We start from the raw sequence: 13935 nt of genomic DNA, 5'->3' as shown, positions 1-13935 counted from the left end.
GAGTGTGGCATCCCCCCCTTCGCTTTCCCCTCCTTGCTGACTGGAATGTGAACATGAGGTCTAAACTTTAACCTCCCATCTTGGACAGTGATAGGCAAAGAGATGGAAGTAGCCTGTCCTCCTGATGGTGAAGCCACCACATGGGCCCTGGATGGCCTGTGTTTAAATGAGAAGGAAATACTTTTCTTTCTTATTTAAGCCATTGTGGCTTTGGGTGTTCTGTCGCTTTTAGATTAGTTTCCAGTGGCTACTCTTTGTTGGGGCTACTTTCCTGACAAAGTTCTAGAGTGTTCTTCTTTCTTCAAGAATAGTCCTTTCCCTTTTACCTGCTGCCCTTGGGCTCGTTGGGGGGTTAGGCCTGGATATACAGACCTGAGAGTTTTTACGGGAGTGACTTGTGCTGCAGCAGGGGCCTCTTAGGACTTGTGGGGGTCTGTGCTCAATGGCCTGTACTTGGAAGTGCAAGGGGGATTTGTGCTCATGGTCAAGGTTAGGATGGTGATTGAGTATGGTCAGAATGCTGCTGTGGCCCAGCGGTCACTGTCTCTTAGTGGTCCCAACCCTGGATGCACTTTAAAATCACCTGGGAGCTTTTAAAAAGTACTGAGGTCTAGGTCCCATCTCAGATCCATTAAATCAGAAATTTTGGGAAGTGCCTCCCAGGCATCAGCTTTTTAAATAAATAATAATAAAAAAGAAATCTCCCAAGTAATTCTGTAAACCAGGATTGAGAACCATCTCTCCAAATGAGCCATCTCTCCATCCCTCCACCATTTTCAATGGGAATAAAATAAACATGGAGGGGTACATGGGACCCAGAAGCCTCTGTTAGAACCAGTGACTGCTTGCAACTGGCCTATGCAAAACTGCTCTTTGTTTGCAGTTGTGAGTGGTGTAAGACCTCAGAACTACTGGAGAGAGGGCAGGGGAGGGGCAGAGAGAGAGAGAGAGGGAGACAGAGAATTTCAAGCAGACTCCTCGCTGTCAGCGCAGAGCCCAATGTGGGGCTTGAACCCATCAACCATGAGATCATGACCTGAGCCGAAATCAAGAGTCAGATGCTTAACCGACTGAGCCACCCAGGTGTTCCACCCCCCACCTCTAAATATATTTTCTTATGGCTGGATTCAACTACCTAAACACTGTACAAAAAGAGAAGGGTAATGGTAAAGGCAAAACCGTCCTGGGAGGTAGATCTTATCCCTACTGTACAGATAAAGAAGCTGAGGCTGGAGTGGTGAAGAGATTCGACTAAGGCCACACCTGGGCAAAAACTGGTTTACTTCCATTCTGTGCAACATTCACCCAGCTCCTCCTGAGCACACGCTCCCCGCTGGGAGTGTGGACACAGCGGGAGAGGAGCCCAAGATCAGCTTTTCTTTCTTGTGGCTGTAGGAGCTTCTCTCTGTTTGCAGTGGGAGGGCAGGCTGCTGCTGCTTCCCACTGAGGGCCCCTGGCCTCCTAAGCACCAAGCCTGCCAGAGCCTGGTCTCATCCTTTCTGCCACTGGAGGGGCGGTGCTTTGCAATTCAATCCTCAGCCTCCACTCTGGGACTATCCCTGACAGGCAGGAGAAGGTCCATGCTCCAGATCGGGGACACACATTTCCAAATGGCTTATTTACACTGTGGTGGGCCTGGAAATGTATTTTCCCTAGAGATTTCTGAGCTGAAAGGCTACAGTTGAACACAGCTTCTAGGCTATGCCACAAAGTTGAACGTGTAGGTAGACCGTTGGAAGTGGTCTGCAGCCTGTTATTATTCATTACAGATCCAAACAGTTCCTTCCAAGGGCTTGTCTAGCATGTTGTTTAACCTTAATTAAGGAAAAATCTATGGCCTCGGAGCTCACGATTCAAGCTGTGAGTGGGCCAGGACTTAGGCTTCTCTGGCTCATTTTGATGACTCCCCGGTCTTTTCATTTTGACAGAAGCAAACCTTAATTTTAGTTCTTGTTTGGTAGAAGTTTACTTTACTTCTTCAATGCATTTTGTACCCACACTGCCTGGCACAGTGCCTCCTGCAAATGTAAATTCTCAATAAATATTTGTGGAATTGAAGTTGGTGGTTGGGGGAAATTTAAATTAGTGGCCAAGAGTTCCATTTGCTTAAAACATGCCTTCTTGCTATTACAGACAACCAAGGTTTTAAATTTGGTTTTATAGCCTTTTTCATGACTTCTTAGGCCAGTCTTCTCTTATTTCTATTGAATTCTCACTTCTAGCCAACCAGTTATTCCATCATCAGATTAGTTATAACCATTATCATTCAGCCCTTCTTAGGACTCTTTTATAATTAGACAACTAGCGATGTGCATTTCTGATTTCTAAAATTTGCCAAACTTAGGTAGGGACTGTGTTCTCTATAATTCTTTCTATTCTATGAATTATTAAAGTTCTTCCATGAGCTTAATGCAATTTTGTTCAACAGGTAACTGTCTGGAAAAAAAAGTTTATGCTGATGAGTCAAAATTTAAATCTTAATCTCTGACCTCTCCCCTATGTCTTAAATGCGAACAAGCATTTTGACCTAAATGTGCCCAGAATGGAACTTTTGATCTTGCCCTTTGAACCCTGCCCCAAATCCACTCTCCTCTCAATCTTCCCCATTTACTGGATGGTGCTATATCTAAGACAGAAACATGGGAAATATCCTTGAGCATTTCCTTTTTCTTACCACCTCTTCCCTGACACTCAATCCATGAGCAAATACTGTCAGATTTCCCTCCAAAATAAACTTGACCTCCACCACAAATAATAAATGAGGGTATCATAATCTCTCATTTAGACTACTACAAAGCTTCCTAAACATGTCTCTAGTTTTCTCAGTTAGGTCCCAGTAGCATATAGATGGCATGCTCAGTTTTGAAGACAGCTTCTCTCGCCTTCTGATGGCCTGCTGAGAACACCATTGGTTGAACACAACTAGAAGCCAGAGGGTAGAGTCTATCTAGGTCAGCCTTCTGAGATACAGGTGGAAAGGCAGAGTGGACCTATAGGAGCAATGGAAGATATTCAGCATATCTACAATCTATTCTCCATACAGTAGCAAGAATGATGTTTTCAAAGCATAAATCAGATCACAGAATTCCCATGCTTAAAAGCCTTCAATGACTTTCCTTTATGATTAGAATAAAATCCAAACTCCTCTATCCCTGACCTGCAAATTTCTACATGCTCTGGTCCCTGCCCTGAAGGAACCTTTGAGGCTGTCTAACTCAAATTTTAAATTCATTCATTCATTTGGCAGAAATTTATTCAGTACCAGTCATAGACCAAACATGGTTCTAGGTTTTTGGTTGTAGCAGTGAACAAGAGAAACCAGACACTCCTCTGCAATCTCATCTCATACAATTCTTCCCTTTCCCTGTATATTTTGGCCTCACTGGTTGTGTGTGTGTGTGTGTGTGTGTGTGTGTGTGTGTGTGTGTGTGGTCCTTGCACATCCCAAGCTTATTTCTCCCACAGGACCTTTGCACTTGCTCTTCTCTCTACCTGGCTCACTCTCATCATACATCTTCACATGGTTGAGTCTTTCTAATTATTCAGGTTTAATTCCATTCTCACCTACTTGCAGAAGCCATTCTTAAAAAAATTTTTTTTAATGCTTATTTATTTTTGACAGAGAGGGAGAGGGAGAGAGGGAGGGAGGGAGGGAGAGAGAGAGAGAGAGAGCGAGCACGAGTGGGGGAGGGCAGAGAAAGAAGGAGACACAGAATCTGAAGCAGGCTCCAGAGAGAGAGAGAGAGAGAGAGAGAGAAACAGCGAGCACGAGTGGGGGAGGGCAGAGAAAGAAGGAGACACAGAATCTGAAGCAGGCTCCAGAGAGAGAGAGAGAGAGAGAGAGAGAGAGAGAGAGAGAGAGCGAGCGAGCACAAGTGGGGGAGGGCAGAGAAAGAAGGAGACACAGAATCTGAAGCAGGCTCCAGGCTCCGAGCTGTCAGCACATAGCCCGACGCGGGGCTCAAACTCATGAATTGCAAGATCATGACCTGAGACGAAGTCAGATGTTCAACTGACTGAGCCACCCAGGCGCCCCTTGGAGAAGCCATTCTTAACCTACTAGCTAGAAAAGCCAAAGCAGTCTCTATTCTGTCACCTCATTTTATGTATTAATTATTTTTTGTTTTTAAATACCTCTTTTAAATAGGTCTCATCCCTTTGGAATTTATCATCTGTTATCCTATCAGCTCTATGAAGAAAGGGATTTTGGTTCTCTTGTTGCTCATACTAGTGCTTGAGAATTGCATTCAAAAATTTCCCCAGCATGATAGTGTTACATCTTGAATAGGAGACCTTAGGATTGGATATCTCCAGTTTTCCTCTACACCCTATTTTTTTCTTTTAAAATTAATGTTTTTTTTCCTAGTAAAGAAGTAATTAGGGTATGAGCTAAACAGCAAACTGACATTTTATAACTGATGCCGGAAGAATGTGACATCTAGGTATGGTCCATAAATATGTACACTGTAGTGAAAATGCAGTGTATTTATCTTTGAGAAAACTAATAGCTGATTCATAAAATCATTATTCCCTGAACCTCAAAATTACATTAAGCCACTTTTCTTCCAATCCTTTGATTATAATTCACAATCAAATTCCCCACGGGTCCTATTGAGTTTGTTAGGCATAAAGAACACGCTCTTGAAGTTTCTGTTACATGGTGACAGACATTTTAGTCACTTCACTAGTGACACTGGATTTGTGGGATTACAGATCTCTTCAATGCTTGATGGCTAAAATTTTCTTTTCTAACTATCTAAGAAGGCACAGGGGCTTCCGTTCAATGTGAGTAAGTGTTCCAAAAATAAACAAGTGGCTGCATAAGAACAGCTCTCTGATCCAAGCTGCTTAGTTAGAACTTCTTAGTGAATGTGGCAATAAGGAAAAACGCAGGCTAATTTTCTCTCTCTTTCAAATTGAGGAAATAGATGATGATAATAATTGGTCCACCTATGGGTGGAGATGTAATAAAATTGTGCTATAGAGGGTGACCACTCATGAAACATAATCTAGCTGGGTCATCACTTTGCAGATAGGACTGATTTCAGGGACAGGCCCTTAGGTGGCTCCCGCCGGCAATGTGCAGAAGTCTGTGACAATGTGATGACAAAGCAGTTACAAGAAAATGTAGACAATTAGCTTGTTTCAAAATTTCATCTACCCAGAAAACTTTTAGGAAATTCTTAACACCTAGGAGGTCAAATTCAGACTCCCGAGAACGCCCTTGAGAGCCCTCACGCTCTGACCCATGCTGAGCTACCCAGCCACATTCCTTGGTGGCCTGCCATGGGGACAATTTGCTCTTCCCTGGGCACACAGATGCCTTCTCTGCTCAGGCCTTTGATCACCTTGTTCATTCTGTGAGCAATGCCCTTTGCCTCTCTGTCTATCCAGAAATTTCCAAGACCCCTTTGAAGGACCAGTTCAAAGGCTCAAAGAATGAGTCGCCTCCCACCCTGCCTTGGCCTGGAAGGGTGCTACATGTCTTCTATAAGGGCTACTTGTTTATGTGTCTGCAATTCCCCCCCCCCTCCCCCCCCCCCCCCAGGATTACGCATCTTTTGAGGAAAGGGAATGCACTCATCTTTCTATTCCCCGGTGCCTAATGTAGCATCTGGCAAAGAGCACACACTTCATAAATGTTTGTTGAATTGATGATTGGATGAACAAAAGAGCCAAAAATCCAGATGTTTAAAAGACGTGACACAAACATCCAGATGATAGGCTGAACATCCACCTTTTATCGAGCTGTTTTATCATTAGCCAGGAGCTGTTTCTAAGTAAGTCAGCAGTGGGTTTTAGCCAGACGCAACGTGTCCTCTGCTGGGTGCTGTGACCCTCCAGGTGTGGCAGATAACCATCCGGCTAAGTTACTATTGTCAGGGATGTTTGCTCTTAAACACTTGCCTCATCTTTGCTCAGAAAGTTTCCTTGCTGTGTTTGCACGGCTGAAAGGGTGTCTTTAGAAACTTTTAAAAACTACAGATAAAATTTCAAATTAATAAAGTTTCCAAAGTCTGTGACAACTTTGGGAACGTGTTGAGATTACCTGATGAGGTAGATCTCTAGTACGGGTATTATTTTTAAATACGTGCCATAAACAGAATAAATAACAACAAATAGTATTTATGCTAATGATTATCCTTGCTGCCATACATGTTTCATGCTATAAGGTCATAGATTCACTAGTTTTATAAGAAAGTAAAAAATATACAGTAAGGAGAGCATTTAAAAGTTAGGTTTCTATATAAAACTACAGTGGCCTAAGTGTCCTGTACTTTGAACGATTTTCCCGTGACCACATGTTAAGAAATTCTGCCTGTATTGACACCTTTGGTTTCATGTTGGTAGCCTTATTTACTGAGAGCTGAGTTCATTTCCTTGGTCCCTCAAGTCATATCATTGAGCCCAACACAAAGTGACATTTATATTCTTTCTAAGGTCAGCTTTCTAGTTTTTTTTTTTTTTTAATTTTTTTTTCAACGTTTATTTATTTTTGGGACAGAGAGACAACTTTCTAGTTTTAATGTGTTCTACTTCTAGTTTCTAACTCATTTCATTCATTTCTTCATTCACTCATTCATTCTTTCATCAAACACTGAGTACTTGCTGAGTCCCAGGCACTGTATTAGGTGCTGGGAATTTAAGATGACTAAAACCTGGTTGCTAAGCCTCAGGCATTTGCAGTCCAGTGAGGGAGAAAAAAATGATCAAATGTGATCAGTTTTACAAAAGTGGGAATACAGAGGAGAGGCAACTAAGTCTTTCTGGAAAACTGGGGAAGGCTCTGCAGGAGAGGGGACACATGAGGGGTTGGCCCGGGAGATAAGGAGTGCCCACGGAGTCAGACTGCATGTATACAGACCCAGGGTATGAGGGAACATGGGTATCTCTGAGGAGACCTGAGAAGGTAGAGGATAGAGTTCATGGGGGGGTTGCAGTTGGGAAAAGAGACTGAGAAGCCGGCTGAGGGGCAAACAGTGAAGGGCCTTGGGCATATCTGGATACAATCTCAAGATCATCGGGTGTAACATAATCCAATTTGTAGAAAATTATTCAGGCAATGAAGGCTGATGGGTTCCAGAGAGTACTGCCCTGTGAGCCATTAATAGGTGCACCATGGAGAAAAGGTTCCAGGCCATGTAAGTCTAAATAACACTCCATACCATACCCTGTTTGGGGGCCCTCAGCACATATTAATATTTTAAAGGCTCAACAGAAGGCCTGTAGTAAAGAACAACTGTACCAAGTTGGGAAACAATGGATGAGAAGACAATTACAGGGACACACCAAGTAAAAGGCTGTTTGTGATAGTTTGGTTAGTTGTGAGGACTAGAACCAAGGCAATGGGTTAGAGAACATGCTAGAAGGTAGTATGCCCTGTGAAGGAAGAAGAGGTCTGCTGGCAAACCCAGGTGACTGGGTTATCAAGCTTGGTGTTAGACCTTTGGAATTTGATGTAACTTTGTGATATGCAAGACTGAGAGGTTCAAAAGGCTGGTAGAGACAGTGGTTGGTATACAACAGAGGTCAAACTGAGCCACAATGAATTAGGCCTCAGAGAAACGAAGAAAATGAAGCCTGGAGTCTTGCTCAAGATTATTAAATGAGAACAGAATTTATACCCCAACTATTTTGTGGATTAGAATCACCTTGTTGATCTAATACGCAATGATCTTTCTTAACCCTGGACACACAAGTGGTGTCCAGTGTATCTTCTGGGTGTAATATTCCTGTTACCGTGTGAAGCATGGGGCTGCAAAACCACTGAAATCCAGAGCAATTATTACAAAAAGTGTTCTGCCAATAAACAAAAACAAAAGCACCGCACCTGTGACATTTTACTTCTAATCTCTGTTTTGCTTCCATTTGTTGTTGATTCTAAAGGTAGGATCAAGTGTTCATTTCCTTCTAAAACACACTGCCAAAACTGAGATAAACATCCTAATAGATATTTTTCCCCCTGAATATAATGTTTTAAATAAGCATGGTTTCTAAATTATGAGAATTTATATTTTAGTCACTGGAATGTAACAAAACTGATGACTCGATTGATTCTTCCTGCCAGTCTACAATCCTCGAATCCAGACCAAAGTCATTCTTTTACGTGTGTGTGTTTAAATCCAAAAAATGAAAAAAGTGGAGTCTCAAGCATTTGTAGTTGTCATTAAAATTCCTCTTTTTTCTTACTATTACTAGCCGTGACTCTGCTCGCACATACCTTTTTATATAGCTAAACTATAGGCATTTTGAATTGTAACCCTGATTAAAAACACGGTTTATAGGGAAATGGCCACATAATCATAGTTTTAAGCAAGGGAGAAAACAGGGGCCACGGTGACTGTTTCAGTCTCTGCACAGATGTGTGCAATATGTGTGTATAGTTGGTGGACACAATCCTGATCATAAAACATGCATAACACAGAGAAATATAAATTATGCTTCAGAGTGGACTCTCTAATTCATCTCAGTTAACCCTTCTAGCAACTATCTCTTTTCGTCTCATTTCTCTTTTCCATTTATTTTTTAGAATAAAAATGAATAGAGAAAGATTGGTGCATGTGAAGCTCACAGATAGTGGTGAGTACAGTGGTAATTTAATTTTAATCTCAAGAATATCGTGCTAATAGAGACTAATGCGTAGCCCAAAATATAGAAGACTGGCAGGCTGAACAATGACATCTATGTCCTAAAATCTGGAACCTGTGAAAATGTCATCTTACATGGTAAAAGCAACTTTAAAGATGTCATTAGCATTTTCAGATGGGGAGATAACTGGATTATCCCAGTGGGCTCAGTGTCATTACAATGGTCCTTATAAGAGGGAAGAAGGAGGATCAGAGTCAGAGAGAAAGGACAGAATCAGAGGTTGAAGTGAGGCACTTTGAAGATGGAAGAAGGGGCCATGGGCCAAGGAAGCAAGCAGCTTCTAGAAGCTGGAAGAGGCAAGGTAATAGATTCTCCCCTAGAGCCTCCAGAAGGAACGCAGGCCTGCCAACACCTTGATTTTAGCCAAGTAAAACTGATTTCAGACTTCTGACCTCCAGAGCTATAAGACAGTAAATTCACATTGTTTTAAGCTGCTAAATGTGTGGTAATTTGTTATAGCAGCAACAGGAAACACGCACAGATTAACTGCCCTGGATAAGACAACAAATAGTGAGCTTTATGTAAACTGCTGATTTTAGGGCTGGTGTTAGATTTCCTCACAATTTAATACTTTGGAGGAAATGGTAAAGAGGTCTTAGGAAAGCTGAACTGCCTAGTGGAAAAGAGAAGGGGTTTTGAGGCATACAGGCCCCCTTTGCTATTTATTGGCCATGTGACCTGGGGCAAGGAACCCTCTCTGGGCCTTGTTTCCTCACAGGATTGTTCTGAGTGGATTAAAAGAGAAAATATGAGTGCAGTAGAAAGAGTTCTGCTACATGAAGTTTGAATTCATGCTAACTTCATAGTGCTCTACGTCCCTCATCTGTGGAACAGGGAGGACAGTAGTAATGATCACATAGGGTAGTGAGGATTAAGTGAGTTAAATATGTAAAGTGCCTAGAACTTGAAACGTAGTAAGTGCTGCTTTTATTAAAAAGAGAAGCAGGTCCTGAAATGGGGTAAGTGCTCAATAAATGGACTGGCAGACTTGCCGTGGAATTTTTCAGCACCATGCTCTATGCTTTACATACCTGAGACTTAGTCTCTGTCTCATTGACCTTAGGGTCTACTCAAAAGTCATGGAAAAGTGCTCACACAGTAGGGTGGAATGTGACTGTTCAGTGAGCAGCACTGACCATGACCACCATGTGCAGGAAGATAGCAAGGGGTCCTGGTAGAAGAGGTGGGACTCCTGCCTGATTTGACAAGCAGAGGGGAAGGGAAGTGCGTGTGGGCAGGGACAAGCATGGGCCATTAGAAATGTACAAGCAGGGGCGGGAGAAACATGGTGGGAGATGGGCAGGAGCAGACGTGCAGGGGGATGTAGGCCTGACCATGCCATTTGGCTTTACTATATGGCAATGGAATGTCACTGAAAAAAATCCTAGCAGAAGACTGTCATGATCAAAGTGTCTCAGATTGAGAACAGTGGTTCTCAATCATGGTGCTATAACACAGCAGTGTTTCATTATTTAGTTTCATTATTAGGACCTATAACCATAAAACAAACTTATCAATAAGATATAAGGTCAGCATTTTAAGGCCTTTGGGGCAGTATTCTTGATCTAGTCATTCATTTTTTTCATTCAATAAGTATTTTTTCCAGAACTATGTACCTAATAGAGACACAAGTAAATAATATGGGGACTTAATACAGTAGTGGAGGTTGATGTGCATTGATTTCTGGTCTTGTCTTAGGGTTGGCATTAGTTTGTGTTACAGTTTGAGGTCATGGATTCATTCTAGTTAAAATCAGTATAAAATCAGTATAAAATCAGGAGACCTGGGGTCTGCACCAGGCTTTATGATCTTGGGCAAGACCATATCTGGGCCACAGTTACATAATGTGTAAAACAAGAAGACTCCTATATAATTCCTGATTGCTCTTTCAGCCATAGTAGTCTTTAAAACGGGGTATAGTGGAAACAATCACATAAAACTGGGTTGATGGCCAACCCTAGATTTGCTACCTGCATGAGCCCAGTTTTCTCAAACCTAAAACGAAGATAATAAAACCTACTTTCCACTGATTGTTGTGAAGATTAACTTCAGTTAGGTAATAATATTTCTTAAGAACACTGGTACACAGGCATTCGAAATATATAACATCCTCTTGATTTCTCGAAACTGTCACATAGTAGCATGGTATTTATGAGCTTAGCCACACAGACATTTAAGCTCTAAAAGGAAGTAGTCAATATCTTTTTCCAGATGCTTTACATTTTAGAGTTTTGCTCACTGATTACTCTTTGATTCTTTGGGTGCTTTGTAAATCACAGTCCCAAGATGGGCAGAGAGAAGGAAGTGGCTTTGCCAACTGATGGTGGAAAAGCATGGGAACGCATGGCAGTCTAGAAAAGGCAGCCCCCCCCCCCCCGCTGCCCCCGCCCACCTCAGCACTAAGGCAAGGGTATATAAGCTGCAATGCTCTCTCCTCACTTGGGTAACCATATAATTTATCATTTTAATTGGGACACTTTTGAGAGGGAAAACTATTTTAGCAAAACTGGGATGCATGTCCCCCCTCACCTTTCAGGCTTACTTTTTGTGACCATTGTTGTTACTTTAAAGATATACCTGATATCCTCATGAATAAGAAATGCAAAATAAGATTCTATTCAAATAACCTAAAATTCCTCTGTTTTAAAGGCATGCAAACAATTACTTAATTAAAATTTGGTAAATATGTATTTTCAATAGAATATTATGGTATTTGTATTATTATAATGTATGCTTTAGACGGGGTTGGCAAACTTTTTCTGTAAAAGGACAGAGTAAATACTTCAGGTGTTGTGGGCTAAATGGCCTCTGTCACAACCATGCAGTTCTGCCCTTCCAGTGCAAACACGGTCATAGACAATACATAAAAAAAGAAATGGGCATGGCTGTGTTCCAATAAAACTTTATTTATAATAACTGTCTATGAGATGGCCCTGGCTTTGGATGGCAGTTTGCAACCCCTATTGTTTTAAAAAACAATAGTTCTTAGAGCTTGGGAAAATTTTAAAAAGTCTAGAATTGGCTTGATTTCTAATCTTTTATTTTGGTAATTATTTTTTTTAAGTTTATATATTTTGAGAGAGAGAGAGAGAGAGAGAGAGAGAGAGAGAGAGAGAGAGACAGCATGTGGGGGAGGGGCAGAGAGAGAGGGAGACAGAGAATCCCAAGCAGGCCTGGCACTGTCAGCACAGAGCCCAATGCTGGGCTGAAATTCACGAACCATGAGACCATGACCTGAACCGAAATCAAGAGCCAGACACAACCGATCCACCCAGGTACCCCAGTAAGTAACTATATTTAAAAGAAAAAAAAAATGAAAATTCATTGCCTAGGACCCTTACTTCCTAGAATTTTAAACAGTAAAAAACTAGAAAGGGCACAAATTCAGAACAAATGTAGCTTTATGGAAAACCTATCACACTGTCCTTATTTAAAAACTTTTTTTCTTAGCTTGGTGAAAACTCTGTTGTGCGTATACTCAGTTTAACAGATGGGTCTTGAATTGCTGTTGGGAGGACACTGGTGCAAAACCATAGAAAGAGGACAGTATTTATGATGAAAATATCTGGATTTGAATAAGGTTGAGGGACTACTAAGAAGGGAGGGAGGAACAGACCTGGAACCTTCCTTTAATGGGACAAAACTCCTTGAAGAGAGGGTTCCCTGTCCTGAATCAGAGCTGTACACACCAACTCCAAAACTGAGTAGCCCCAGAACTCACTGGCTGCCACTGTGCAGGGTCCCAGGCTGGGGGGCAGTTGAAGCGGTTACAAGCTTGCACTGTGCTGGGCTTGGGCTGACGACACAGCTCATCGGCCAGGATTACAGTTTCATTCATCTCTCTGGAAAGTAGGTGGGAGCAGAAGACATCTCTGGTCTGTAGGCCAACCCCACAGGTGAGACTGCATGGACTCCACTTGCCAATTTCCCACCTGGGAAGAAATCAGAGGAGATGAGGACACACTTAGTACCTGTGCAGAGAACATCATGACGTCAAGTGTTGCTAATAGAGTAAAAATACATACCTGGGAATGTGGTAAGTTCCAGCATAAGATTGGCTAAGAATTCTATCCCAAGCCTAGAACCCATCCTCTCCTTGGTGCTCTAGAATTCTTTTACGATAAACAAAGTAGGTGATAAAATGGAACATCCATTTTTGCCCGTAAAATCACCAAGAATGGTTATAACTGGGTCTATTTTGATAAAATATACAAATTTCATCAAAATAAGCAGAGGTATGATAGATATGACATAGGTTTGAGCACAGAAAGGCTTTGGGTACTACATCTTGAACAGTAGGTCTAGAAGAAGCTTTTCTGCTAATTTGCCTAGTCCCCATTCTTGGCAAGACTGAAAAATTTGTGGTTTTTTTTTTTTTTTTTGGCTTCAGAGTAAAAGGTCGTTGGCTCCGACTTCCTTCAAGCTTCCATCACAGCATAGAAATGTCTCTGTCTTATGTATAAATATCATCACCACCTAGGACTGGAGAATGTAACAAAAATGAAGGTTGCTAAATAGATCAGTCTTCTTGAGGGGAACTAAGTGGAGAGAATGGCTCATTATCTGGAAGTAGAAGTCAAATACACACCGAGGAGTTGAGTGCATAATTGGCCATTCCAAATGGCCAAGTCTTGCGAAGTACATTTACAGTGAGCTGCGGGCCTATAAAAACAATCCCATTCCATTTCCCTGTTGATGCAGCCTCCAAAATGGGAATGATAAGGAAAAGCTAAGTTGCCTGGGCTGGGAGTGGGAAGTGTTCTTTAATGATCAGTGTTAGAAAGTTCTATTTACAATGTGAGGCACAAAAATTCTACAAACAGGAGTTAGCCAAGAAAAGCATGGCAAGTAGGTCCTTAAGTAGCTAGGCCCTCCTAGCTTTTGTAGCTAGCCTTGAAAATCAGCCTAAAAACCTTTGGCCTTCATGTTTTTCATTAGACTGCAAAACTGAGTGCACACTCTCTTAATCTCCTTCTGCTACTCTGATCTATAACTACCTTACCAGCTCCTATTTCCACTACCTCCTCTCATCTATCCTGTGTTTAAGTCATGTACGTAGCCAACAACTTCATTATTCTCAGCTCATGCCCTCTGGTTCTCTAGTTCTGTCCTTACTCAAGCTGTTACTCTGAATTTGGAATACTTTTTGTCCTTTCCTGGTCCATCCTTTAAGATGTCTTACATTTCTCTGTATCCAAATTTGACCCACGTTTAAAGGATTGTGCCCCTACCTGCTCCAGACACTGATCATTTTCCTAATTATATTACAGTTATTCTGCCTTAATG

At 41.8% G+C, this 13935-nt stretch overlaps 1 protein-coding gene across 8 annotated transcripts in view; it reads right to left on the bottom strand.

Moving 5' to 3' along the window:
* Nucleotides 1–13935, bottom strand: part of ADAMTSL1 (ADAMTS like 1) — an 883534-nt gene that overhangs the window by 131105 nt on the left and 738494 nt on the right. For all 8 annotated transcript variants that reach the window (XM_045043887.1, XM_045043888.1, XM_045043889.1 and 5 more), the window contains one exon: nt 12371–12581. In XM_045043887.1, the coding sequence (XP_044899822.1) occupies nt 12371–12581 (211 nt within the window). The remainder of the gene's footprint in view (nt 1–12370; nt 12582–13935) is intronic.

This window comes from Felis catus, chromosome D4, assembly GCF_018350175.1.
Source record: "Felis catus isolate Fca126 chromosome D4, F.catus_Fca126_mat1.0, whole genome shotgun sequence".
In the NCBI taxonomy this organism is placed as follows: domain Eukaryota; kingdom Metazoa; phylum Chordata; class Mammalia; order Carnivora; family Felidae; genus Felis; species Felis catus.
The sequence above is the reverse complement of the archived record's forward strand: the minus strand, read 5'-3'. Positions and strand labels throughout refer to the sequence as shown.